Source organism: Bubalus bubalis, chromosome 5, assembly GCF_019923935.1.
Source record: "Bubalus bubalis isolate 160015118507 breed Murrah chromosome 5, NDDB_SH_1, whole genome shotgun sequence".
NCBI lineage: Eukaryota > Metazoa > Chordata > Mammalia > Artiodactyla > Bovidae > Bubalus > Bubalus bubalis.
The window spans coordinates 128,515,241-128,537,870 of NC_059161.1; the positions used below are offsets into that span (position 1 = coordinate 128,515,241).

The window sequence follows — 22,630 nt, forward strand, 5'->3', positions numbered from 1 at the left end:
GCATTCGCCTGAGAGGTAGGCGGGGCTTCGGCAGTAGCCACACAGGCGAGCCCCTCCCTGCAGAGCGCTCCCGAGCCCAAGGCCATCTTCCCAGAGTCCCGGGGACACGGCGGTTCTTAGTGGCGTGGGCCCGAGGGCTAGATCCCACTACATGACTTTGTTGCGGTCGTTCAGTTGCTCAGTCGTGTCTGCCTCTTTGCAACCCCGTGGGTTGCAGCAGTAGTCTCAGGCTTCCCTTGTTTCTGCTCCAAGGAGGAGCAAGTCTCACTTGGACAGGCTTCCCTGTCCTTCACCATCTCCCAGAATTTGCTCAAACTCATGTTCATTGAATCAATGATGCCATCCAATCATCTCATCCTCTGTTGCCCCCTTCTGCTACCTTAACCTTTCCCAGCATCAGGGTCTTTTCTGATGAGTTGCTTCTTTGCATCAGATGGCCAAAGTATTGGAGCTTCAGCTTTAGCATCAGTCCTTCCAATGAACATTCAAGGTTGATTTCCTTTAGGACTGACTGGTTTGATCTCCTTGCAGTCCAAGGGACTCCTAAAAATCTTCTCCAGCACCACAGATCAAAAGCATCAGTTCTTTGGTGCTCAGCTTTCTTTATGGTCTAACTCTCACATTCATACATGACTATTGGAAAAACCATATCTTTGACTAGATGGACCTTTGTTGACAAAGTAATGTCTCTGCTTTTTAATATGCTGTCTAGGTTTGTCATGGCTTTTCTTCCAAGGAGCAAGCATCTTTTAATTTCATTTACTTACTTACTTAGTTCAGTTGCCCAGTCGCATCTGACCCTTTGCGACCCCATGGACTGCAGCACGCCAGGCTGCATTTACTGAAGTGTTTTTAAATGGACATGAAATGCTTGTTCCCTTTGGGGTCCATTTGCATTGCTTAAAAACCAAAAAGCTGGTTTGGAGGCAGTGTCTGCGGTTCAAAAGCAGAAAGGGGTGGAAACGCTCATGCAGGCCCCACTTTGGAAATCCCCTGCAGCCCCTTCTTCGGCTCCCCAAGGTGCCCCCATGGCCCACGTTAGATGAGCCTGGTGTTGGCAGCCTGGTGGACCCTGCAGATTGACATCCTCAGAACCCTCCCTGGAGCCTACGCTTTCAACCTGTGGACTTCCTGCACTTCCCCTCATTCAACAGAAACAGGGTCCCTCTCCCTTTGGGGACCACCTGAGCGGCAGCACAGCCGGGCCCCTTGCTCCCTGTACAAGCTTGCTCGGGCAGCTATGACAAAGTTCCACATACCTAACGGCTATAATGACAGAGACGTGTGGTCTCCCAGTTCTGGGGGCCGGACGCCCAAGGTGTGGGCAGGCGGGCCGTGTGGTGGTGTGGTCCAGTCTCTCCCCTAACTCCTGGTGCCATGCAGTGATGTCTGCTGTACAGAAGCGTCACCCCAGTCTCTGCCCTCATCCTCACCCGGCACCGACCTTGTGCCCAGGTCTGCCCTCGTCATCCCCCTTCTTACAAGGACCCGGTCACCCTAGGGCAGAGTGTCCAGCTGCAGACGGCCTCACCCTAACTTGATCACATCTGCAATGAGATGTGGCCAAGTTCTGAGGCCCCAGGTGGGCACGGGGCAGGACTTCAACATGTGAACTTTAGGAGAAGTGAGTCATCCCACCATGCCCTCCTGTCCCACACCCAAAATGAAGCAGCTTGGCCTGCAGAGGGGTCCAGACTGACCCAAGCATGTGTGCAAGTGTGCTGAGTCATTTCAGTCCAACTCTTGGTGACCCTACAAACAGTAGCCCTCCAGGCTCCTCTGTCCATGGGATTTCTCCAGGCAAGAATACTGGAGTGGGTAGCCATTCCCTTCTCCAGGGGATCTTCCCGACCCAGGGATTGAACCCGGATCTCCTGCATCGCAGGAAGATTCTTTACTGTCTGAGCCATCAGGGAAGACTGCAACAAACCACGTTACCTCTCTGAGCCTCAATTTCTCAGGCAAACGTAGGCATGGCCAAGGCCTTGGGGGCAGGTTGGGGGAATGAAGGAGTTCTGGAATGGCTCTAGGTGGCCTGCAGCCCAGGTGCTCAGACTAGTCCACGGAGAAGCACACAGCTGCAAGGTGGAAGGAGTCTGGGGAATATCTGCACAACGTAAATCTCTTCCTTTCTCTCTCTCCACACGTGTGCACACGTATGCACAACCAGGAACACACAACCACACGCATACATAGATTCACTCACGCACGCATGCACACGCACACACACACACAGGCACACGCCCACATGTGCTGCGTGCTAAGCCCTTTCAGTTGCATCCGACTCTGTGCGACCCGATAGACTCTAGCCCGCCAGGTTCCTCTCTCCAGGGATTTCCCCAGGCAAGAACACTGCAGTGGGTCGCCATGCCCTCTTCCAGAGGGTCTTCCTGGCCCAGGGATCGAACCTGCGTCTACTGCATTGCAGGCAGATTCTTTACCGCTGGGCCACCTGGGAAGCCCACATACCCCCCACACACATGCAGACACTCGGGGAAATTCACACACACACATACACAGAGACATTAGTCTCTTCTTTCCATCCAAACAAAACATCTAGTGGTTAAAAAAAATAGTAACTTTCAAAACAGGGAATTGAAATGTGTCTTTAGCCCAGTTTCTCAGATACGATCATACATCTTAAGACATCAGTTTGGCACAGATTCCATCATCATCACAAGCAGATTCTTTCAAGTAAAACCTTCAAGTGTGTCTGCAGGCTGCATCCTCATCTATTAAATAACAACGTAGAGCAAAATACTTTTGATCACTCCCCCCGCCCCCACCCCATTGTCCCACAGCACCTCCAACAGCCAGGACCCCTTGCTCCAGCTGATCCTCCCCGTGTGGGCAAGGGTGCTCCCAGCCGTAGAAAACGCACAAGTGTCCCGTTTACAGCAGCCCACTCCAAGCCAGGACGGGGGCTCCTTGCTGCGTTGACGTGCTGGTTGTTTGAGAGAAGCAGGAAGGGTTGGGGGGGGTGTATTCCGTTGGCCTGGGCGGAGCAGCCGGCTGCCAGGTGGGAAGGACGAGAGCACGGAAGTCAGGGGTGGAGCCCTGCACGCCCGGGTCGGCTTGGACGGCGGGGACTCCAGGCCTCCATCGTCTGGTCTGTACCCCGGTCCTGGCAGCCTGAGCTCGGAGCCGGCCGCGGGGCGGGGACGCTCACGGCCTCCGCTCCCTCCCCGGGGCGGGGGCTAAGCTCGGCCTCCCCGGTCCCGGTCCCGCGGCCTTCTCTGCTGCCGCCGCCGCCGCTGCCGCGTGGAAGCGGCCCTGCTCGGGGGAGGAGGCCTGGCCTGGCCGCCGCGCAGCCCGGCAGTGCCCAGGAGCACCCGCACCATCTCGTGGTCCTTGCGGTCCAGCACGCGGGGCAGGAAGAGAGAGGACTTCTGCGTGCGGCGTGTCTTGAAGCCCCGGCGGGGCCGGCCCTTGCCGTTCACGGACACGTACCACAGTCTCTCGGCGCTGGGCTGGCGCCGGGCCCCGCGCCCGCTGGGCGCCGTGCGGTACAGGCGGGAGGCGTAGGTGTTGTAGCCCAGCTCGTGGATGCGCTCCACGAACTCGCACTCGGCGTTGTAGCTCTCCTGCGGGGCGGGCGGGGGCCAGGGTCAGCGCACAGAGCCCCCAAGGACGCAGGCGGGGAGGGGAGCCCTGGGCCGGGGTCTGGGCGGCCTGGGGGGGTGGCGTGGGGACCACCCCGTCTCGCAGGTCTGGACAGACAAACGCAGAATGGAAGGAGCTTTTGCCAGCGCCCCCCGCGGGCTGCTGTGAGGTGTCTTCAGTTAGGGGGCTGGGCAAGGGGCAGGTATGTCTTATGCCAGGCTAGGCTCTAGTCCCAGCTGTAGGTGGACAGACACGCCAAGCCCCCCTCCAGCACTGTTTCCCTCCCTGCACTGTGCCAAGGGGCACGGGGACAGCTGGCCAGGAGGACTGGCCTCTTCTCTGGGAACTGACCATGAGGCGGGAGACCCTCAGGGCCCCTCTCCATCAGCAGAGGGGGGAAGGGTGCAGGTGGCCCAGTGGACCGCAGCCCCATTCTCCGGGGTCACAGGCTGTTCGGGGCCAGACCTACAGACTGGACAGCTTATGATCCCCAAGGACCTCAGGAAGCAAGATGGGAAGCGCCAGCCATCTCTCTCTGGTGACTCAGGAGCCCAGAGGCAAGGCTGGAGAGCATCGGGGGGAGGGCCTCCCCCTATAACCGCAGCCCCTCCTCTGTGCTCTGCCACCCCTCAGTGGATGCTCGGGGCTCTTTGGGTCTGCATACGGATGCCACTGCCTGAGATTTTACAGACGGGGAAACTGAGGTCCAGAGGGGTGCCAGACCCCAAATCACAGAGGGATCTGATGCCCCTGTGGCCTGTGCCCACCCCCTGCGTGTTGTGGGGCCCTCTGGGGTGGGTGGGTGGGATGGCTCAGGACAGACCTGCCCCACCCCCATGCCGCACGCTGCTTCAGCATCTTACACCTGCCGCCCCACCCCGGCCCACATTGAGTGTCTGTGAAAACCTCGGCAGCTGAACCAGCTCTCCTCCCAGGCCCCTCTGTCCTGGAGAAGGTACCTCCTCCCGGGCTGAGGCCCATCCTGCAGGAAGCCTGGTGGGTTTGCTCTTTGCTGGGACACTTGGGGGCGGGGGCCATTGAAGGGACACAGAGCTGTGACAGGGGCTCAGGCCCTGCAGGACGGCTTCTTGGGGGCGGAACATTGTTTGCACCTTGAGGGGGCTCCTGGATGGGGGGAGGCTACGGGTAAAGGGCCAAGACGAGCTAGAAAAAGGCATCACAGACGCACCAGGACGGCAGGTCCCAGTGCCTGTCCCACCCCCGCGGTCCCACCCCAGACTCTGCTCCCCAGGGGCCCTCCCCAGAGCCACCCCCACCCTGGGCTCCACCTGCTCAGACTGTACTCCTTGCCATCACCCTCGTCCTCAGGGAGGCTGCTCCTCCTTCTCAGCTTTGCCAGCTCCTGGGGCTGCTCCAGAAAAATCAGCCAGGGCAGGGCAGAGGCAGGGACCAGGCAGAGGTGCACAGGGAGGGTAGGCACCCTCCCAGTGGGGTGACAATTGAAGGGGAGGGCATGTTCCCGTGGGGCAGGAGGGGGCAGGAGGGGGCAGGAGGGGGCATGGGCACTCCGGGCAGTAGAGTACAGGGAAAGTATGGGGTCGGGGCTGGGAACAGCAGGGCTTGTTCTGGAGAAGCCAAGGGGTCCAGAGCCTGAGTGGGGATGGGAGCTGTGAAGTGACGGTGGGAGGAGGAGGCAGAAGGTGGTCTGGGTTGCTCCACTGTGAGCTGAGCTAAGGAATCTGGGTGATAATCTGGGGGCGATGGGGCATTCCTGGAGGCCATCAGGTGAGTGGATTTGCAGTTTAGGGAGATGACTGATCAGGTACCTAGCACAGAGTGTGACATATGGTAAGTGCTCAGGACACTGAGGAATGAATGCCAGGTAGATGGAAGGAAAGAAAGGTGGATGGGTGGGTGTTGATGGGTGGATGTGTGAATGGATGGATGGACAGATGGATAGATGGATAGATGGATGGAAGGAGACAGGAGGGAGGGAAGGGGGCTGTGGACTGGAGGAAGGAGGCCTGGAGGCCGGTAGCTGGGTCCCGAGACCGCTGTGACGGTCCAGCTGGGAGAGGACGAGGGCCTGAGATATAAGGGCACGGGGCGGGGTGGAGGGAGGCCAAAACTGAAGACAGGGATTCAGGAAGTGTGTTCGAGGACTTGGAGGCAGACTGAGTGTGTGGCTGAGAAAGAAGCAAGTGTCCACCAGGACTCCCGGCTGACCTTGGGTTTAAGTGAGTGGCTGGTGGGGTAACAACCACGGAAGGGGAGTCAGGGGAGCTTCTGGATTCAGCTGGAGGTGTGCTACCCTCTGCCAGGGTGGTCTCTGAGCCATCAGGACATTTGGGGGGGACCTATAACTCTGAAGGGAGGTCAGGACTGGGATTGGGGGCTGTCAGAAGCAAGGGCCGCTGACCCAGAGTGGATGAGCTAGCCTGGAGGGCGAGAAGCAAGGTGATGGCAAAGACCAGGGACTCAGATAGTCAAGAGGCAGGGCAGTCAGAGCAGCACTCACGGGCAAATTGGGGCACCCAGGACGGGGACAAAGGGTGGCAAGAGTGGCCCCTGGGCTGCCTCACCTTCCAGCTTATCTGCAACGTAGTGAGGCCTCCCATGCCAGGCGCTCTGCCAAGTCCCACCCCACCCAGCTAGACCACCGGGCTACCCGCGTGGGACCAGGAACCTCTCCTCTTCTGTCCCTGAAGCGAGCGCTGCCAGCTCTCAGAGACAGAAGCCATAGGGAGGCTCTGGCCCACCGGGCACGCAGAATTCTGCCCCCTAGGGCCCTGGCCTGGGTCTCCCATGGAAGACATGGCAGCAGCCAGATGCTTCCTCTCCTGATTCCAGCTCTACCTGCCTCCCTGTGTGAACAAAGGCCGCCCCTGGTCAGTAAGACCTGCATAAGCACTGCACGCCAGTTAGGCCTCCCCTCGCCATCAGGGATGGGAGTGACTGTGGGTGGTCCAAGCCCATTTCAGGAACAGAAAGTCAGTTTTGCTCGCTCCGCACCAAGGGGGAGGGCTGGAGGGGTCTGGAAAGCCACCGTCCACCTCAAGAAAAAGTCAGACCAGACCCTGGGCTAAGGGCATGTGTTTATAAACCACACTTGGTGTTTACAGACTAGAGGAGGCTGGGCACCCGAGGGTCCCTCTTCCCAGACATAGACTCCCCCAGGTCACAGAAAGCAAATGGGTATCTTCCTACTTCTGCATTTCCTTTAGCCAAACCGTGAAAAATCTGTGATGGAAAAAGCTGCTTAAAGGAGGATTTCCCTGAATTTCTTGACGGTGCTTTGCCTGACTTCAGACAGGCGGGGAAATGTCTCTGTTTCCCCTGCAAATGCAACCGAATGGAGGAGATGGTCCTCGCCTGCGTCGTCTACGTGACGGGGGTGGGTGGGGGGAAAGCCTCTAACTGCCCAAGGAGCATCAGCGGAATTGCATGTAATGACTAGTTGGAGGTAGGAAACTTCCTAGGACATGTATTTCACTCCATGTATGTCCCGCCCCTGGGGGATGGACACCACCAACGCCCACAGTCACGGGACCCCTTGTTGTATAGAGACCCAGATGGTACAAAGACTGGGCTCCAAACCTATGTGCCTGGGACATGGGCCCCATCGCCCTCTTGGTTCCCTCCTACCGACTCACAGCTCTTGCCTTTCTGCCCTGTTCCTCACTCTGCTCTCAGGAATGCTCTGTCTGGGTGAGCCCACAGAAGACCTTTTGCCTTCTGGACACCCTTGCTTCATCCCCAGGCTCGCCAGGGTCCATTTATCTTGGTAGAAACTTGGGGCACAACCTCTCCTCTCCTCCCAGTTACCTTGAAGGTGACCACAGAATGCCTGGGGAAGCGTTTTCTCATCCCACAGCACTGGAGAACATAGGATATCTCTACCCCGTCAGCTGGCAGCCGCCTCTAAGCAGAATCGGGCAGAACAGTGCCGGGTAGGGAGCCATGGGACCTGGGGTGCTGGTCCCTGCATGTCCCCGGACAGAGCGTTACGCTGCCCGTGTCCCTGTGTGTCCTCTGATGTGACGTCCAAGGGAGCCGGCTGCTCCGTTTGTGCCCTGCCCCCAACACAAGCCCCTGGACTCACCGAAGCGTAGAGCCGACCCCTCTTGTTCATGGCCAGGTACCGCCCGGAGAAGAGCCCCTTGATGGCCACAACGCCCACCTCCACCGCCGTTATCTCCAGGATGCCTGTGAGGAGTCGGACAGCCTGTCACTCCCTCCACCTCCCACAGAGCCTGGCAGGGAGGGCTGAACACCCCATTTCCCTGCGCCAGCTCTGGTGGGGGGATGGGGGTGCTGAGGGCAACCCACACTGAAAGGGGGTGACTTTGGAAGTTTGGGGGAGGGAGAAACCCCTGGGTGGAGGTGCAGAACGGGGAACACCAGGGAAGGTGTCTGCAAGGAGAGGAACGCAAACCTGGGAGGGAAGGAAACCAGTACCTCCCCACGCTGGACGTGAGCTCCCTGGAGCCTCTCCAGCACTTAGAGAGCTAGTTTCATGATGGGCTGGCCAGACACGCCAGCTGAGACTGGGGCTGAGGGACTTGCCCAAGATGGCACACAGGTGTCTGAACCGGGATTCAAACCTCTTGAATGTGGCAGTGTCTGGGCTCACTGGAGTGCCTCTGGGGGCCTGGGAGGGGGAGCTGGGCCCTTGGCAAGGGGAATTGATAATGGGATCCACCAGCATATTGAGGGTGCCACCCAAACCTGCTGGCAGTGGACGTGGGTGGGAGATAATTGTGTTGAGCCTGTAGGGTGTTGGCAGGGAGCTCACAAAGGGAAGCCACCTGTGTTCACCCACTCCCCACCCAATGGAAGACAGTTTAAATCTCCCCTAATGCCTTCGGTTAGGACCGAGGGCACTTTTTTTCCCCCTGGGGAGCCTGCAACAAAGCCCCACGTGGGGCCACGGTGCCCCTGGGGTAACAGCCGGTGCCCTCTCCAGGGGACGCCTGTCCGGTCCAGCGTCTTGCCTCCGGCACATGTCAGCGATCACAGGGCCAGGGCGCCGGCCGCCAGAGGCTTGCCCGGAGCGTGCGGGGGCCCGGGAGGCACAGGATGCCGGCCTCTAGGCTCTCTGGGGCGCAGGCTGGGCGGATCCCCCCCCCTCCCCCGCCCCGCTCCATCGCGCCGGCCTAAAGACCATAGTACCCGCGTCTGGATGTGGGACCAGGGCGGCTCTGGGCTGCCCGCCTTGGATGCCTCAAGAATTTGGATGCTCTGCGACTCCCGGGAGTGGGAGGGGAGACTGGATTTGGACAGAACCGAAGAATCGCTACCAGGCGGGCTCAGGGGCTTTCGCAGTCCCGTCCCGCGCGCAGTGGACGCCCTGGTAACATTTGGCTTCCACCGCGCGGCTCCGGAGGCGTCTTCCGAAGACGCCCTCGCCGCGGCTTTCCTGGAGGAAGCAGAGTTTTCCGGCCGCCTCTGGAATACACCGCGCCTTTTCCTGAGCCCGGGGCAGGGGGAGGAGCAGATCACGGGGCGCAGCGGGGGACCCCGATTCTCTGGCCACACATCCCGCCCACTGAACTCCTGCCCGGCCCCGAGCTCGGGTCTCCAGCTCCTCACTGAGAGGAGCTGCGTCGAATCCCCACGGCCCTGCGCTCCTCCTCGAGAAAGGACTCCGCACGAGCCCGGGTCCCCGTGGCCGGAGGAGCCAAACCTTGGGGCCTTGCGGGACTCCGGCTCGAGCGCAGTCCGGGCGCGGATTCCGGCTGCGGGGCGGGGTGACAGTGTGCCCGCGCCCCTAGCACCAGGTGGACGCCCCTGCGTGCTCCTAAGCCGCATCCTGTGGCCCCCCACCGGCGACCCAGGAGCTCATCCCGCCGGTCGCTCGGCGGCCGAGGGCAGAGGCGGGAGGGCTGGGGACTCCGGTCTGGGGACACGATTCTCTATCCTTGCGGTCGCCTCCCAGGATCCCCGGGAGTCCCGCTCTGTCCGGTGAGCTTCTTCCGCGCGCCGGGGCGGCCACCTGGGCGGCCGCGAGCCGGGAGGGCGGAGGGGATGACGGCGAGCCCCGAGAGGATGACGAGGAGCCCCGAGGTCGGCAGGAGGAGAAGGGGTCGAAATAATAAAGAGGACGATAAACGCCTTGTCCAGGGCCTTCTCTCCGAAAAACTCAAAGGGCTCAGATTTGTCAGGACCACCGAACCCAACCGAGCGGGGAGTCCCCGGACGGCTTTCCTCACACCTCCTCGGACCAGAGGCGGCGGGGCGCCGGGGGCAGCCACGCGCCGGGGGCAGCCACCAGCCGGGGCCTCTTCGGACGTGACCCGCCGCCCCCCCCACCCCAGCTCCCCTCTCTTCAGCTCCCAGACGTTGGGGGAGCCCAGGGGACCCGGGCGGTCTCCCTCAGGCCGCAGCGTTGGTCCGCGTCCCCGGGCGGGAACCCTTGCCTGGCCAGCCCCCGCGTGGGCACCGCTCCTTCCGGGGGCGCCGGACACTCACTGTAGGCACTGTTCTCCAGGCTGCCGTTGACGCGGCCGCTCGGGTGCAGCTGGAGGTGGTACTTCGTGGCGCAGTAGAGCTTGCGGCGCCGGGGCGCCCCGCCGAGGTGCTCGTAGACGCCGCCGCGGCCGCCCGCATCCCGCCGCGGCCGCGCCACGGGGCCCGCGGCCGGCCAGCCGGGCTCCAGCAGGCTGAGCAGCAGCAGCCAGATCAGGTCCATCGTGGCATCGCGCCCGCCCCGCGGCGGCGGCTGCAGGCGAGCGCGGCGCCCATGGAAGGGACGGCGAGCCGAGCCGGGGCTAGGTGCTCGGAGCCCGCTCCCGCGCCTGGCGGTGCCGACTCCGGCTCCGCGGAGCGGGGGAGGGGAGGGGAGGGGAGGGGAGGGGAGCGGTGGGTGCGAGGGAGGGAGAGGGAGACAGAGAGAGAGAGAGATCTTTTAATTTTCACCCCGAAACGGGTGAGATTTCCGTTGCTGCGCAAAGAGCTGAGAGAAAAGACGGTTCAGCAACAAAAGGCTGATGCGGTCCCCAGGCAGAGGCGCGGGAGGCGCGCGAGGGGCGGGAGGCCGGGCAGGGTGGAGAGCCGGGGCAGGGCGCGGCGTCCAGGCCGGGCGCCCCCCGCGCTCGCTCGCCCCCCGCGTGCCGCCGTCGAGCCGTGGCTCTGCTCCGCCGCGCGCCCCGCGCCCGTGCGCCCTCCCGGTTCTGAAAGGTCCCTCCCCCGCCCCCTCCCCCGCCCCCTCCCCCAGACCAATTATGCCTCCGAAAATTATAGACCGAGGCCTCGAGGCGGCCGCCCCAGGCCCTGTCACCCTCTCCCGCCCCTCGTCAATCCCCTGGCACAATGGGAACGCCGCCGATGACTGATGTCCGCGAATACAACTCGCGGGGCAGTCGCGCTGACAAACGCCCATTAAAGGCGGCGCATAATGAAGGGGGCCCGCGGAGCACCGCAGAGGGGCGGGCCCTGCGCGCGGGCGCGGGCGCGCGTGGGGGACCCCGAGGTTCTGACTGCGCCCAGGGCTGCCCACTGGAGCCAGGACGCTGCCCTCGGCGGCCCAAGGCTTGAAGGTGCTTTATCCCCTGGCGCATCCCAAGCACCCGGCACATGGCGGGAAGGACGAGGTTTGCGTTTGGAACGTCCAGTGTCAGGAGCGCGCCAGAGAGGGGGCTGGGGCTGTAGGAGGGCGACAGTATAGCTAGAGAAAGGGGCACAGAGACAGACAGCCCTGGAGAGCAAGAGAGACAGACACAGACAGCTCAGAGAACAGGAGAGGATAGGACAGAACGGAGAGAGACTGAGGACCAGAGATGGGGACCCAGAGAGCTCGGGACAGATGGCTTGAGCAAAGCATGGGGAGCCTGCTAGCCACCGAGAAGGGAGATGAGCGGAAACTGGCAAAGGTGGGTGGGCATCCCCGCCGGGTGGGTTGGGAACAGCCATGTAGAAGCCCCTGTGCCTCAGGGGGCCCCTCCCCTCCGGATCCCAGTGAAGAGGGGCCGAGGATGGAGTGCTGGGAAGAGCTACATCCTCACCCCCTCTTTTGCTCCCCCACCCACCCACTCTGTGCTCCTGCAACCCCCTGCCCAGCAGCTGGTACTGACATCCAGGCTCAAGCAAGGGTACTTGGCGGGCATGAGGGCTCCCTGTAGGGTCCAATAGTCTAGGCTCCAAGTTCAGGGGCTTGGGGATGAGCCCAGTGGGCTGGCGTCCCCTGTCCCTTCTACCTGCATAGGGATTTGGAGCCTTGGTCCTTCCTTGGGGGAAGGGTTGGGGGGGCACCAGGGGCTCTCTTGAGCTGCAGGAACTAGTGCATCCCCTTGGGATACGTCTCAGTACCCTGACCTAACACAAGCAGGGCAGCATGTTCTCAGTGAGCCCTCCCCAGCACCCGCAGTGCCTAAGTGGCCCTGGGCCAGCCCTGGGGCATCACTCAGTACCCCAGTCCCAGGAGAAGTGGCTTCTGGCTACATTCGGTCTAGTCAGAGCCCCTGAACAGTTGAAAGAACAAGCCACCGATTGCTAGAGCCCCATGATGATGGAGCCGGCTTTACAAGGAACAGGACCGCTGTCAGGCAGCCCCTGAGGATGGAGCCAAGGGCAGTGCATTGGGGCTTCACCCACAGAGCTGGCCTGGGGCTATTGGTCACTTGAACTTCCAGTAAGAACTCAGGAGAGACATAGCAAGGGTTGTAGGTGCCCTGCACCCACCCCAGTCTGCCTGCGCCCTAGAACTGGTTGGGGGGGATTACTGCTGCAGAACAGGGGTCCAAGAGTGCTGAGAGGTCAGGAGCTTCTGCCGGTTTTGTTCACTGTTGTACTTGCAGCTTCTAGACTGTGCTGGGCACAGAGCAGCCCCTCAGAACCTACCCCATGGATGAATGAATGAATAGCTCAGCTGCTTCCTAGTCCCATGACCTTGGCCGTGTAGCATCACCCTCTGAGATGCTGGCTGCTTGTGTACATTTCTGTCGTTCAGTCACTAAGTCATGTCCAATTCTTTGCAACCCCATGGACTGCTGCACACCAGGCTTCCCTGTTCTTTGCTGTCTCCTGGAGTTTGCTCAAACTCATGTCCATTGAGTCAGTGATGCCATCCAACCATCTCATCCTTTGTCACCCCTTTCTCCTCTTGCTCTCAATCTTTCCCAGCTTCAGGGGCTTTTCCAATGAGTCGGCTCTTTGTATACGGTGGCCAAAGTGTTGGAGCTTCAGCTTCAGCATCAGTCCTTTCAGTGAGTCTTCAGGGTTGATTTCCTTTAGGAAAATATCTCAAATACAGTGAGAGAAACTCAATGAAAGTACCTTTGCAAAGGCCCCACCACCGTATCGGTGCAGAGGCCGACCCTATCACTAAGGGACCACAGTTCATTATGCAAACCCGGCGCTGTGAACAGTTAGGCCAGGACAGCAGGCCCCCACGCCCCAGGTTCCTTCCAGCAAACCTGACTCCCCATGGGCATTCTTGTTAGGGGAACTCCTCTGAGGCAGCTAAGCTCCCTGGCCCCGGCAGTAACCTCTGGGCTGAAGTCAGAAAGAGTGTCTAAAAGCCAAAATTGCTGTCTTCCCCACACCAGGCTCTGGGGCAGCCCCTTCCTCTGCTGATGTTTGGGGGCCTCGCTGACCCTCCTGCACCCCAGCCCACCGCCCACAGCCTCTCCTTCTCTGCCCCGACCTTTGCTTTCCTACCCACTGAGTCTCTTGGTCATTGAAGTCTCCCTGATCCCCCTCTTTCCTGTCCCCAAGACTCCCGCAGACCTGGGCTTGGCTCTGAATATTGCTGGGCTGCCAGGCCCTAGGATGCCAGGGCATAGCCAAGGAGGGGTGCCCGATTTCCTGCAAGCTTCCTGGCAGGCACAGAGGCGTGCTGGGCCAGGTCGGGGCACCCACAGAGCCCACCCCACGGCGACCTCCCCCTCAATACGGAACCAGGTGGGGGGTGTGTAATTCGGTAATAGCGAGCCTGTTAATTGCTACCAAATGGTCACTGCTGCCATTTGACTAATTGGTCTCCTCCAACCCCAGCCTGGACACTCCCAGGCCCAGCCCCAGCTGGCCTCCTACCACCAGTTCTGGGACTTCTGCTGTGAGTGTCCTCACCCCCAGATCCCCTCCCAACCCTATCTGGTATCTGGGTGACCCCCCTGACCTCACTCAGGTCCAGGCCTCACACCTCCAGCCGCTTCCCCTGGAGAGGGAGCCGGGGAGGGCGGATGGAGAAGAGTGTTCTGTGATGTGGTCCCAGCCTGCCCACCGGGGTGACTATCAGATGTGGTGCTGGCTTCAGGCCCCAAACTCGCTCTAATTACCCCCTGTCCCCAAGAGCAGTGGGAGAGAAGCCTGGGCCACAGTGGGCCAGCTCGGAGCCAGGGTAGCCCTGCTCAGCCCCGCCTTAGAGATGAGAAATGGAGGCTCGGAGACCTGCAGAGACTGGCTGAAGTCAAAAACCTTCTCATCATGGCAAAAGAAACCTCTAATCTTTAGCTGGGAGGCAAGGTGAAGGGTCTGGCACCTCCATCTGGCCCCTCGACCCCCACAAGTAGGCTGAGGGTCCAGGGCTGAGCGCAGGAGTCTTTATTCTCTGGCCCCAACTTTGCTTCCAGCAAAGTCAGAAGATAAGGAGCAACAGGGATAGTCCTTGAGGGCAGACACTCCAAGCCCAGCCGGGGCCAGTTTTTGCCAATAGACGCTGCCTGTGGGTAGACCAGTTGACTGCGTTCCCCTGCCAAGACCACCCACTCCTAAGGGCAGAATTTGGTCCCAGTGCCAGGTAAGAGCCCACTCACTGGAGGGCTCTCTCTCTCTCTTGAGGGTCTTCCTGGATGCACCCAGCTGGGGGCCCCCTTCTCGCCAAATATCCCAGGATCCCTGGGCTGCAGGGGTGGTGGGACCACTGGCACCCAAGAGGCCCTGAACATTGCCTGTGGGCAAGGAGAGTGAGGGCTGCTGGGCACAGAGAGGAGGGGGTCCCCACTCTCCTATAGGCCAGCAGAATCTTGGGGCGGGTCATCCCCAGTGCGGGGTCCTAGGCCAGGCAGCTCATCAAGGAGGGGAAGGACAGACCCAGGAGGGTGACCCAAAGTCTGGGGGCCTCAGGGATACTGCTGCTGCTGCTGCTGCTATGTCGATTTAGTCGTGTCCAACTCTGTGCAACCCCATGGACAGCAGCCCACCAGGCTCCCCCGTCCCTAGGATTCTCCAGGCAAGAACACTGGAGTAGGTTGCCATTTCCTTCTCCAATGCATGAAAGTGAAAAGTCAAAGTGAAGTCGCTCAGTCGTGTCTGACTCCCAGCGACCCTATGGACTGCGGCCCACCAGGCTCCTCCATCCATGGGATTTTCCAGGCAAGAGCACTGGAGTGGGGTGCCATTGCCTTCTCCGCTCAGGGATACTACTGCCATCCAAATCAAGTGTTTTAAATTATTCATTTATTTTTAATTTTAGAGCTTCAGTGAGATGGAATCCACACATCCTAGAATTCACCCTTTTAAACTGTACAGTCCAGTAGTTTGTAATACACTGCTGTTCCGCATTCATCACCACAGTTGATTTTAGAACCTTCTCATCGTCTCAGAAGAAACCTTGAACCTCTAGCTGTCATTCACCTCTTCCTCCCTCCCCCACTCAGCCCCGAGCAACACAGATCTACTTTACGTTTCCATGGATTTCCCTATCCTGGACATTTCACGTGAATGGAGTCATGCAGTATCTGTCTCCCTGTGTCTGCTTTCTTTCACTTGGGATAATGTTTTCGATGTTCAGCTATGTGGTAGGGAGTGTCAATGCTTCATTCATTTTCAGGGCCGAGTAATAACCCCTTGTATGGGTGGACCACATTTTGTTCATCTCATCATCTGTTAATGGACCTTCAGCTTGCTTCCTGGCTATTATGAAGCTCCAAACTGAGCCTGAGAGGAGGAGGAAGAGGAATTCTTTCAGGATTGTGAGGGGGATAGGGGAGACACACCCCATGGCCTGCCCCTAATACTTCCCCCTCCAGACGGAGGGCAGCCTCTGGCCCCTGGACCCCCTCAGTGCCTGGTGAGGGGCCACACACAGAGCAGCTGGAGCTACCAGGAGCCTCCAGAGATGGTGGCCTGGCCAGACCTCTGCATGCCTCAGTCTCCCTCTCTGTGACAAGAAAGACCATCCCTCCTCCTGCATGTGCTGGGTGTGAGGACTCAGTGAGGGAAAACCACATCATACCCCCTGCAGGCCATCAACTCACCCACAGGGACCATGACCCCCATCAAGAGCTGGTGCTTCTGAAGCCCATCTTGAAAGATGAGTCAGTGTAAAGAGTAAGGATGATGACCACGCAGCTCAGGCCACCACCACAAAGTCCCATAGCCTGGGTGGCCCAAACAGCTGACATTCCCTGTCTTCAGTCCTGCAGGCTGGACTCCCAGACCCAGCTGTGGGCGGGGCTGGTCCTCCTGGGGCCTCCCTCCTGGGCGTGCAGACAGCCATCTCCTCCCCGTGTCCCACAGGGTCGTCCCTCTGAGTGTGTCTGTGTCCTGAGCTCCTCTTCTTATCAGGACCCCAGTCCTGTGGGATTAAAGTCCACTCTAGGGACCGCATTTTACCTTAATTACCTCTTTAAAGATCGTATCTCCAAATACACTCATGTTCTGAGCAATTAGGGGTTAACGGCTTGAACATATGAATTTAGGGAGATGCAATTCAGACTATGGTAAGTGCTGACAATGAGGTGTTCCCCTAGGCCTGACTGCATCAGGGGCTTGGGCTGAGATTCGCACGCTCCTCTATCAGGGTCTGGCGGAGCCTGGTAAGAGCTACGGAAGCAAACCCACGCCCACATTACTTCTGTTCCCCACCCCATCCAGGTCTTTACACTCGCTGGTCCTTCCCCCACTGGGTACCCATTAGCCTTTTCCTTCTAGAAACTTCTGCTGTTCTTGCAAGCAGCTCCCAGCTCCGCAGGCACAGTGAGTCTCTCCTCTCCCCACGTGCCATCCTGATTCCAAGGCCCCTCGGGGTCAATTTCCCACTGCTTTCCATGCAGACCTCGTGTCTTGGAGGGTGGGCAGGCTCTGTCTGTCTCTGTGCCCTGTGTCCTGCGGCCAGGATGATTGAGAGGTGACCAGGAGGTGCGGGACCCTGGGGGGTGAAGGATGGGCATGAAGAGTGCTCTCAAGGGGCTGGCAGGGAGGAGTGCCCTGGCCCCCACCCGCAGGGACCGGCGTCCTCCTTGTGGGCACCTTCACCTCCCCTGGGCCCCGGGCACTGCTGCCTGACCTGAGTCTGCAGAGAGAAGCGACTGCGATCTGAGCCCTCGCTGGGTCCCCCCAGGAGGCCGCCGGGGGACAGGCAGGCTGACAGGTGACATCAGTGGACGGTGGGCTCTCACCTGGAGGGCTGGTGCAGCAAGGCATGAGGGAGCAAGGCCAGGAGGCAGCCAGCCGGGCTCCCGGTTACTTCTGTTAACAGGAAGCATCTCTCATTTCCCAGCTTCACGAGGCGGGGCGGGACACTTGCGTCCCTATCCCCTAACCGGTGGGCTGCCCTCCGCAGAGTGAGACAGGCTCCCAGGCCCCCCCTAGCCCCCACCTCTATCCTTGCCAATGTTGCCTGCAGGCCCGCTGTGCCCACCAGGCGTAGCTGTAACGCCTCACCTTCAGGGCAAGGAACTTGAGCTCAGGCACGGGCTGGCCCCTGCCCGTTACTGCTCCCGCAGCCCCTGGGATCACAGGCTCTGCTGCCCCCGGGGACCTCTGTGCTGGCTGTCCCCACCACCTGCAGCACCCGGTCCCCTCTCCGCTTGCCTAGATTCTCCCTGCTCTTGGTGATCCAGCCCAGAGGCCCGCCTCGGAGGGGTGTGCCTGCATCCCTCCTCCCCACACTCCCTAGCTGGGTCAGGAGTCCCTCCCCCTGGCTCCCTGTGTCCATCGAACCCAGGGCCCTGGAAGGTTGTAAGGAAGCCAGGACCAGTCTGCTGTTCTCTGCTTCCTCAGTGTCTCCCCCCGGGCTTGGCCTGAATCAACCCCCACCACAGATGAACGAATGAATGAAATTCCCATAGCACCTTTGATATGACAGTGTTTGCCATTTGCATGAACAAAATGCAGAAAAGAAGCTGGAACTATGGGCCTGACGATCCTGGCCCAGGGTGGGAGGCAGGGGACAATACAGCCTCGTCTCAACTCACTGCCGGCCAGGATGGGTGGCTGGTTTGAGCCTCTATTTCCAACAGGGATAGACGGTGACTTCTAGAACGTTGGGTTTGGCAAAACTCCAGACTATTTGTCAACTAGAAAATGACCTGTCATAAGAACTGCTTAGCAGGGCGTGAAGCCAACTTTGAGGCAGTTTTCAAACAGGGAGGGGTCTGTGCAGTAGACAACACAGCAAGGGCAGCTGAAAAGATGAGAGTTGCGCTCAGGTGTGTCCCACAGAACTGCAGGGCATGCAAGCCAGGGCCACCTCCACGAGGGATGCCAGGCAGGATCTGTGACAGCAGCCGCCACGATGCCCCTTGCCCTAGGAATCCCACAAGCGCCCTTGGTCTCACCAAGTCTGTAAAGCAATATGCCCAGGAGCGTCCGCTGGCTTCATGCACCAGGATATCGACCCAGAAACAGTGCAAACCACCCGCACGTGGAGACCATGGTGTGCAGGCCTCGCCAGGGCAGAGTGCTCCTGGGATGGAAGGGGCCCCATACAGCAACACTGCAGCGTGTGGACCGCGATCCCATTTGTGACCTGCTGGGTTCAAGGTCAGAATCTGCCGCTTACTACCTGTGTGAGCTTGGGCTGACAAACCTCTCCAGGCCTCAGCTTCCTCATCTGCAAAATGGGATGATTACTGCGAGTGTATTAAAAAGCAGAGACATCACTTTGCCAGCAAAGTTCTGTATAGTCAAAGCTATACCAGTAGTCGTGAACGGATATGAGAGTTGGACCATTAAGAAGGCTGAGCGCCAAAGAATTGATGATTTCAAACTGCAGTGCTGGAGAAGACTCTTGAGAGTCCTTTGGACAGCACAGAGATCAAACTAGTCAATCTTAAAGAAAATCAACCCTGAATGTTCATTGGAAGGACTGATGCTAAAGCTGAAGCTCCAATCCTTTGGCCACCTGATGCAGAGTCGACTCATTGGAAAAGACCCTGATACTGGGAAAGATTGAGGGCAGGAGGAGAAGGGGGCAACAGAGGGTGACATAGCTGGATGGCATCACTGACTCAACAGACATGAGTTTGAGCAAACTCCGGGAGATAGTGAAAGACAGGGCAGCCTGGTGTGCTGCAGTCCATGGGGTAGCAAAGAGTCGGACACGACTTAGCGACCGAACAACAGCAGACAGTCACGAGGCTGAGCGATGTTCGCACAGACAACGTGCTCAGGGCAGTGTCGGGGGCACTTGGGCTCCAGGCCTGTGGTCAACGTTGGTGTTAGTATTTGCACATGCTCATAGATACGCAGGATGTTTTTGAAAGATACAGGAAACTGAAGGCGTGGTTAGCTGCCTCTGGGAAGGAGGATGAGAGCAGGGGCCAAGAGGGAACTGGGTGGTTCACATTCACCCTTGGGTGTTGATTTCACTGTTGCTTTGGTTTTTACTGTGAGCAGGTATTCTTTGGTGATTGATAAGGGGGGCTGGTCCTCGGTCGAGGCTCACTGAGCTGAGGCCCCTTGGCTGGGGTAGAAGGAATCTGAAACGCTCAGGACTAACATCTGCAGAGACGAGAAGGAAGGAGATGGGTGGGGGGCAGCGGGGTCCTGCCCTGTGCACCCACAGTCTCCTCTGACAGCAGCTCCTCCCAGGAGGGAAGACTATAGCTGGTGGGAGCCCAGGAAGCAGGAGCGCCGCCCAGGTGGACAGAGGCACCGGATTCAGACTCCACAGCCCACCTTCTCTTCCCTCGTCAACCAGAACTGAGCAGAAAACCAGACCCCCTTGCAGATTAGTTTGGGTGGCCATCTCTACACAAAGAGCGACCTTCCTGCCCCCACCTCATAAGTAATGAACTAGAGTGGAGACACAGGCAGGGCTTCCTGGAGACCCCAGGCCCTGGACCCACTCGCCCAATTGACACACAAAACCCTGATGCTAGGAGATGACAGTGAGTTCACCTCAGGGACTGATGGACGGTGGTGCTTAAGCAAAGCCTCCACTTGACTTGAGAGGGTCCTCGGGGCCCCTTAGACGTGGCTGCAGCCTGCTCAAGGCCAGCACAATGTAGCTAATTGGCCTCCACCTTTTTCTTTCTTGAATTTTAAATCCCTTGAACCAGAGATTACAGGACAATGGGCTGGATTCTCAGGCCGTCATTAGGCTGGGGATAGTGAGGGCTCGCCACCCCCGGCCAGCCTCGTTACCGGGTGGTATGGAGGGGCGGTGTCTCTCCTGGGGGCGGGCGCACAAAGGTGAAGACTGTCTCGGGGCCACAATGCCCACTTTCATCCCGGGCCGCCCTGACAAAGGAGCCTTCCCCGCAACTCAGGGCCCACCGTCCTGGAGGCCCTCAGCCTGCTCTTCAGTGCTCTGGCTCCAAGTGCAAAGAGGGCACCAGAATGCAAGTCAGACCCCCGACCTTTGCCCTTTACAGGCACTTGTTCCTGGGGTGGGGGCTCCTTTGGGATGTGGGCCCGAGGCTGGCCGGGCGGCACTGCTCCTAGACTGCCCTGCCTTGGCTGGACCGTCACCTCGGCTCCTTCAGTCCTTGCAGTGTTTTTCTTTTTCTTTTAATATTTATTTCTTTCTTTGACTTCACAGGCCTTAGTTACAGCATGCAAACCCTTGGTTGCAGGGTGTGGGATCTAGGTCCCCAACCAGGGATCTAACCCAGGCCCCCTGCAGTGGGAGCACAGAATCTTAGCCACTGGACCCCCAGGGAGGTGCGAAGTCCCTGCAGTTTTTCATCTCACCTGCCTGCAAACTGGCAGCCACTGCCCCCTCCATGCACTGCACCCCTCTTACCTGACCCTCTCTGATGCACACAGCCCCATCAACCATCTCCAGGGTGCCAGGCTGTGGCATGGGGCAGGGGCTTTGGCCCAATCACACCTGGACTAGAAAAGATGCTGCCAGAGTCTAAGACCTTTTTGAGAGTGTGACTAATGAGAATTTGGGGGGCATGGTCTCCTAAAACAGGAGCTCCTGGTAAAGGCAGAAGACAAACGCTTTGTTGGGACTTCCCTGGTGGTTCAGTGGTTAAGACTCTGCACTCCCAGTGCAGGGGCCTGGGATTGATCCTTGGTCAGGGAACTAAGATCTTACAGCCAAAAAAAAAGTGCTTTTCCCCAGTGGCAGGCGCCCCTTCCAGTGGCTTCTCACCGTCTGTCTTCCCGCCACAGCTGTGGTAGCCTCGCTGGCAGAACTGCGATGCTTCTCAGCAGCATTTTGATCACTGTCAATAAACTTGTCCAGTTTTTCTTGCACCTGGATGAGGCCACATTTTGACAACTTGGTTCCACAGCAAAGAGAGGCTCGGGGTCCTCTGTACCTCATTGGGCGCCCAGGGACAGCCTGGTTGGGGTGTCCTCCATGCTGGCCCTGCAGAGGTTGCCGTGGACTTTGCTGCAGGCAGGTACTCAGGCACTCTCTGTAATGCTGACTCACAGCTTGTTTGCTCGTTGTTAAAATTCTACGGAAGTATAGTTGATTGACAATGCTGAGTTAGCTTCGGGTGTATGCACTGACTCAGTTACACGTATAAACGCACACACGTGTATATGTTCTTTTCCAGATTCCCTTCCCTTATAGGCTGTTATAAAATATTGAATATACTTCCCTGTACTACACAGTATATCCTGTTGGTTATCTATTTCATATATATTCATGTGTGTATGTAAATCTCAAACTGCTAATTTATCCCTTCCCGCCTTTCCTTTTGGGCAACCATGAGTTTGTATTTTATAGCCATGGGCCTAGTTCTGTTTTTTAGATAAGGTCATTTGTATATATATGTGGGTGTGTGTGTATATATATATATATATATATATATATGTATAAAATATAGGATAAGGCAATGGCACCCCACTCCAGTACTCTTGCCTGGAAAATCCCATGGACGGAGGAGCCTGGTAGGCTGCAGTCCATGGGGTCACTAAGAGTCGGACACAATTGAGCGACTTCACTTTCACTTTTCACTTTCATGCATTGGAGAAGGAAATGGCAACCCACTCCAGTGTTCTTGCCTGGAGAATCCCACGGACGGGGGAGCCTGGTGGGCTGCCGTCTATGGGGTCACACAGAGTTGGATGCAACTGAAGCGACTTAGCAGCAGCAGCAACATGTATAAGATATATGTTTAGATTCCACATATCAGCAATATTATAAGACATTTGTTCTCCTCTGATTGACTTCACTTGGTAGGACTATCTCCACGTCCATTCTTGTTACATGCGCCACATTTTCATTCGTCTGTCGGCAGATAGGCGGAACTAGAAACCTATCCATCTAGCCACTTGGAGGGGTGCCCGCCACTGGGCAAAGAACATTTTTTTTGGAGGCAAAAAAACCAGGCAGTACTAAATAGGTTGCGTCCACGTGTCAGCTATTGAACACAGTGCTGCTGCTGCTGAGTCGCTTCAGTCGTGTCCAACTCCTAGCGACCCGGTGGACTGCAGCCTACCAGGCTCCTCCGTCCATGGGATTTCCCCAGGCAAGAGTGCTGGAGTGGGGTGCCATTGCCTTCTCCGGAACATAGTGCTGCAAGGATGCAGTACGTGTGTCTTTTTGAATTAGGGTTTTCTCTCGATGTAGCTTTTCCAAGGAGTGAGGCTGCTGGGCTCTATGGTAATTCTGTATTTAGTTTCTTACAGAGCGTTCACCCTGTTTTCCATAATGGTTTTACATTCTCACCAACAACACAGAAGGGTCACCTTTTCTCCACACACTCCTCCAGCATTTACTGGCTGTAGACTTCTCGATGATGGCCCTTCTGGGATGAGGTGACCCTCGCTGTGGTCTTGGTTTGCATTTCTCTGATGATTAGTGATGCTGAGCGTCTTTTTGTGTGCTTGTTTGGCCATCTGGCATGTCTTCTTTGGAGAAATGTCTTTTTGGAATAAAGCAAAGTTCCCCTCTAGTTAGCCACCCACAGTAGGTTTTGAGAAACAGGATCCTAAC

At 58.4% G+C, this 22,630-nt stretch overlaps 1 protein-coding gene across 1 annotated transcript; it reads right to left on the reverse strand.

Moving 5' to 3' along the window:
* Window positions 1-2,622: 2,622 nt before the first annotated feature.
* Window positions 2,623-10,255, reverse strand: FGF3 (fibroblast growth factor 3). The gene is made up of 3 exons (XM_025286867.3): window positions 10,036-10,255; window positions 7,667-7,770; window positions 2,623-3,584 (listed from the first exon to the last, which is right to left on the reverse strand). Exons 1-3 carry the CDS (start codon window positions 10,253-10,255, stop codon window positions 3,198-3,200), a joined length of 711 nt encoding a protein of 236 aa, XP_025142652.2. The 3' UTR covers window positions 2,623-3,197.
* Window positions 10,256-22,630: the final 12,375 nt, after the last annotated feature.

Bases quoted from the DNA above. Each gene is read 5' to 3' on its own strand.
- FGF3 (XM_025286867.3), bottom strand. From the start codon at position 10,255: ATGGACCTGATCTGGCTGCTGCTGCTCAGCCTGCTGGAGCCCGGCTGG. The intron at 7,771-10,035 runs GTGAGTGTCCGG...GACTCCTCACAG, and splicing joins CCTGGAGAACAGTGCCTACA to GCATCCTGGAGATAACGGCG. The intron at 3,585-7,666 runs GTGAGTCCAGGG...CCCGCCCCGCAG, and splicing joins GGGGTCGGCTCTACGCTTCG to GAGAGCTACAACGCCGAGTG.